The following is a 4,787-nucleotide window of genomic DNA, read 5'->3' as shown; positions in this document are numbered from 1 at the left end:
TCTCTTGATCACCAAGGGGAAAGCCATACAGGTAAAAAAGCAAAAAAAAAATAGATAATTATCTTATCAATAATTATAATTGTTTCACATATGTTTTGGATTTGCAAATGAAAAATAATGTAAATATAATGACGCAGTAATAACAAAAAATAATCACATCTTCGAATTTAAAGTGACTATCCCCTGCTTGATTACTCAAATGACGAAGTTCTTTTTGAAATTCACAATTTGCCTCATAATAATCACATACGATGTGCACTATTGTCGACTATTCTGTTTTGTTGTCTTGTCTTGTTTTGCATTGTATTGGTGGAGGTTTAATTAGTATATTTTTATTTATTCCATTTATTTCAATACAGTCAAACTGTGCCATGCCTTTGATTGTATTGGTATTGATTTTTTGATCTTTGGAAAAACAGTCGACTGTTGTGTTTTCACCTCTTATTTATCAGTACTGAGCCAATATACATGAACAATTATTGCCGTCAATAAACTGTAGACATTCACTGATCAAACTTGTTATGCTGGCTTTCATGTGTATTCGATGAGTAACTGGTTATTTTTTCTTTTTTTCTTTCTACACTCTAATGTACAGACGTTGAATTTAAAATGTGACAAATGATGGGAGTGAAGGAAAACTCGGTTACCTATGGTATTACCTACATATAATTTGATATATTTGAAATTGTTAAGTGAAAAATTCCCATTTATATTTACAAGAGTATTAAGTAAGAGCTGTGGCAACGAATTTTCCTGAAAGAACTCGTGTTTTGGCAGTGAATTTAAGTTAGAATCAATTGGAATGTTGCCCTTTAATGCCAAATATAGCAATACTTACTGATAGCGCAGGCGCTTCCTATAGAAAAATTCAGTTGTCACAAAGTTGCCGTAGTGCAATTAAATCATCAATTTCTTGTTCGGTTTCGTAATTAAATTGAATCGAAGAAAAAAAAAACAGATCTTCTGGTGAGACGTAGAAGAACGCCAGTTTATTCAACTTCGAAAAAGAAGGATGTTTCAACTCGGCGCCACATAAATCTACATGGTGAGCTAAAACTCAGAAAATACTGTTTTCTATTGATCTAACTGAGAAATTAATGTCTCTCTATCTTTCGAGAAAAAAATATTTTTCCAAGTTTTACTCGACAATTTTCTGAATTCTTTGGCTTGGCCACTCAACATCAAAATTACAAAGCTCAATCGCGAAAATATTTTGATTATGTTTTGAGATGAGCCACATCTGAAAATTCTGTAACTGGGCTTTCCAAAATGGGTTGAAGGAAATGTGCAAAATCAGTTAACTTGATCACTTGTGAACAAAACACATACGTTCTCCTACATCTCACCAACAGAGAAATCGTGCAATAATATATATCACGAAATTTCAAGATTTAATTTTCGTTCATAAATTGTCTCCACATCATTATTTTCATCTTTATTGTTCAAAATAGAAACTCAATTTTTAACTATTAAATCACATTTACAGATGGTTTGCACTATAAATGTTTTTAAATGTGATTAGAATAAATGAAATATCCGCAATTAAGCGGTGAAGCAGAGTTTACTTACATCATCGATTGATGAATTTAGCAGATAAATCGTATGTGTTGCGTTATTGGACTAGACAGGATCGACTTACTCCATAAATTCCTTTCAACTCAGTCATATTTGCATATAAGCTCAAAACAGAGAGAGCTTATGAAGAACTTCTGAAATATTGATTGAGCTGGAAGTAGATCTTGGGAGCAGATGGATCCGACCTGGTCTATGTGTTCTGTTAAGTCTTCCATCTCATTATTTCTACAGAATTCCTCTAGAATCAGCCTAAAATTTGGAAAATCCGGAAAGAAATATGAATTTTCTGCTGCGGATACATTACAATAACGCAACACATACGATTTATCTAATAAATATCGATGATGAATTCATCTGTAAGTACACTCTGTAATTGATAATGATGACGTCTTGTTTTTGTAGCAATAAATAAATGTTTTTCAAAAAAATCACAAGGAGTTAGAAGACATACAGAAGGGACCAACATTCAGGCAAAATTTGGTTAATTAATCAAATCCGAATTTTCTGTGGTCAATGCAACGCTACGACTTCGCATCGTTGTCGCCAACTGGTGCTACAAACAGAATGTCAAAATCAATGTCGAATTCGTCAACACAAGAGTGAAAAAGCTTCCATTCAGTGTACGTAGTACAGGTTCTAGCACCAGTTGGCGCTTCAGTGCCATTTATGTTCATGTTATATGGGAACTGTCAGAAGAAACCGTAGCGTTGGGTCAATGGTCATGAACATGTGTGGATTTGTTTGGCAAAGTCATTAAAATTTGTACATTTTGTACAAAAATGTGTAACGTTTTAACGTACATATATATTCGAAAATCGCAATTTCTTTGACCATAATAATTGGTTTTAAATAAAAAATTATTCTCAAATTCAAATTGGATCTACAAACTAGTCATTGCGTTATACTACATAATTACATTCTATTTTTAATTGGCTACGAGAGATTCGAAAGATTTCTCTTTGCTCTGCAAGTACCACAAGGTTATCATTATCTCCCTCGTTAAATGTCTATTAAAGCAAATCGTGTGTTGGATTTGTTGCTGGCTAGATACTGGTTATGACTACATTTTATCTAGTATATCCGCTGATAACGCTTGGTTCAAAGGAAGTAACTTCATTGAGTGTTTGCGATAATCGTTTTGTTCGTGGAGGCGGTACTGGTGGGTCGAATGCTGGAGGGGGATAAGTTGGAGAAACGATTGAAACTGGTTTGGATGCGGACATGTCACCCGTTGGCGATTTTTGATGTTGTTGATTCCAGTGTATGAATTGTTTGACACGACTTCCGTGATAATGGTATAAATAAATGGCAAATAGCAAACATAGAACAACAAGAAGAGCTGAAAGAATAATGACAATTGCTCCCAAATATCGTGATGAACTGTCGTAGATTGGCTCCTCGAACGTTTCGACTTCGGTTGGTGGCGTACTTCTGGTGGCATCTGTAATTTTGCCATGTTTCGTTGGTTTTGTTCCAGGGCGAATCGGTCGCAATGGAGGTGCTGCTGCATGTTCACCTGAAGGAATGAAAATATTGAATAAACCAATTCGATAAAACAGAAAAACATTTAACAAACCTATTGAGACATCACTACATGCACGAAATTCTTCTTGAGGTCCGCAGCCCACAGCACCAGTGCCATCCTCACACATGCCCCAATTATTTCCAGCAATATATCGCCATTGAAGAACACAATTTCCGCATTCAAGGCCTGGAATAAAAAATATTCCACTTGTTAAATTTCGTATTAATTTTGAAAATGTAAATTCCTTTCCAACCTGGTGGAAGACGAGCTTTGATGTCATAGATTCGGCTGCCATTTCTTGGATAGAAGCGAGTTTTCAAGTCGTTCGGTTGTGGTTGACTTGGTGTTCCACCCAGCAATTCCAAAACATGCTTATCCAAACATGATTGCTTCGCTGCCAATTCAGGACAAATTCGAAATTCGAAATAGCTTTGAATAGAAGTACAAAGTTTGATTTTCATTGGACACGAGTTTGAGTATCTCAGAGAAATTCATGAATCATGATCATTTCAAACAATGTCTTTTCAAAAAATATTACCCCATATGACTGGCTGTAAGTTCCACACGAATTGTAATATCCGCGCCTGGATTATATTTTCTCACAATAACACCTTGCCCAAATTTCCCGCCATGTTCATTTGGTCTAGGTTGTGGCATATCTGAAAATAATTTTTCTCAAATCTATTTTTTTTTACAAAACTCAATTCCTTTTTTATTACCCCAAGCATCACCACACTCTCCACACTTGCCACCATTGCGTTGCTAGAAATTTATTAAATAAAAAATTACGTTGCTTTGAATAGAAGTATAAAGTTCGATTTTCATTGGACACGAGTTTTAGTATTTTCAGAGAAATTCTTGATCATTTCAAACAATGTCTTTTCTAATATTATTACCTGTCGAGCAAAACCACCGCAATACAATTCGTGATCATTATAGTTTGGGGGTGTTTGAAAGCCATATCGAAAAGCTGTAATTTAATAATTTAAAAATTTAAAGCTGTATTAAATGAAATGGCAATTCATGCAACAATTTCGAAAGTGTAGAATCCTTCTCAACCTGATGATCGGCTAGGGGGTTCGATGAGGCGGCCGTGACCATTACACATATCAATCGCGTGCACCAAAATGCATATCATGAATATAAATTGCCAATTACGTGCAGATTTTATGCACAAATTGGCTGATAGTCGAAACCCTTTGCTGAACATTTTTCACTCCGCTAGTTTGTGTGGATGTTCGTGTTTGTATTCGATCTGCGAAAAGAAAAAAAATCGGTGAGAATTGGCACAAACTTTGAATTGAACAATAGACGAATACATTGAATACAGAGTTAATATGAGCAAATATCATACAAAGTAATAGCTTACGGAAATACGGCGAAAACTATTTTCATTCGATTGACTTTTTTTAGTTTCTTTACATCTTACTACCTGTATATGAATCAAAATGGTTCTAAACATGCCAAAACTTTATAAAACTAGTATTTTTTATTTACATATGTATAAAGTATTTTTTTCAGACATAATATTTGGTTGTGACCGAGATTATGTTGTCTTCAAATATGTGTTAATTAACACAAAATAGAAACGATTGCTAGAAGCTTCAACTATACATGACAAAATTATGGGATTGAATAAACAAATACTGAAATGGATAAAATCATATCTAAGTGAGCGTCAACAAAT

At 34.3% G+C, this 4,787-nt stretch overlaps 1 protein-coding gene across 1 annotated transcript; it reads right to left on the bottom strand.

Moving 5' to 3' along the window:
- Positions 1–1,359: 1,359 nt before the first annotated feature.
- LOC129572672 (uncharacterized) lies at positions 1,360–4,590 on the bottom strand. Its single transcript, XM_055452682.1, has 7 exons — positions 4,160–4,590; positions 3,997–4,070; positions 3,820–3,862; positions 3,639–3,759; positions 3,354–3,529; positions 3,152–3,286; positions 1,360–3,091 (listed from the first exon to the last, which is right to left on the bottom strand). Exons 1-7 carry the CDS (start codon positions 4,308–4,310, stop codon positions 2,643–2,645), a joined length of 1,149 nt encoding a protein of 382 aa, XP_055308657.1. The 5' UTR covers positions 4,311–4,590; the 3' UTR covers positions 1,360–2,642.
- Positions 4,591–4,787: the final 197 nt, after the last annotated feature.

The sequence above is a fragment of the Sitodiplosis mosellana genome, unplaced genomic scaffold, assembly GCF_009176505.1.
Source record: "Sitodiplosis mosellana isolate CC-2019 unplaced genomic scaffold, AAFC_SMos_1.0 Smas_scaffold_5367, whole genome shotgun sequence".
In the NCBI taxonomy this organism is placed as follows: Eukaryota; Metazoa; Arthropoda; class Insecta; order Diptera; family Cecidomyiidae; genus Sitodiplosis; species Sitodiplosis mosellana.
Note: the sequence above shows the minus strand (reverse complement) of the source record. Positions and strands in the feature narration are given on the sequence as shown.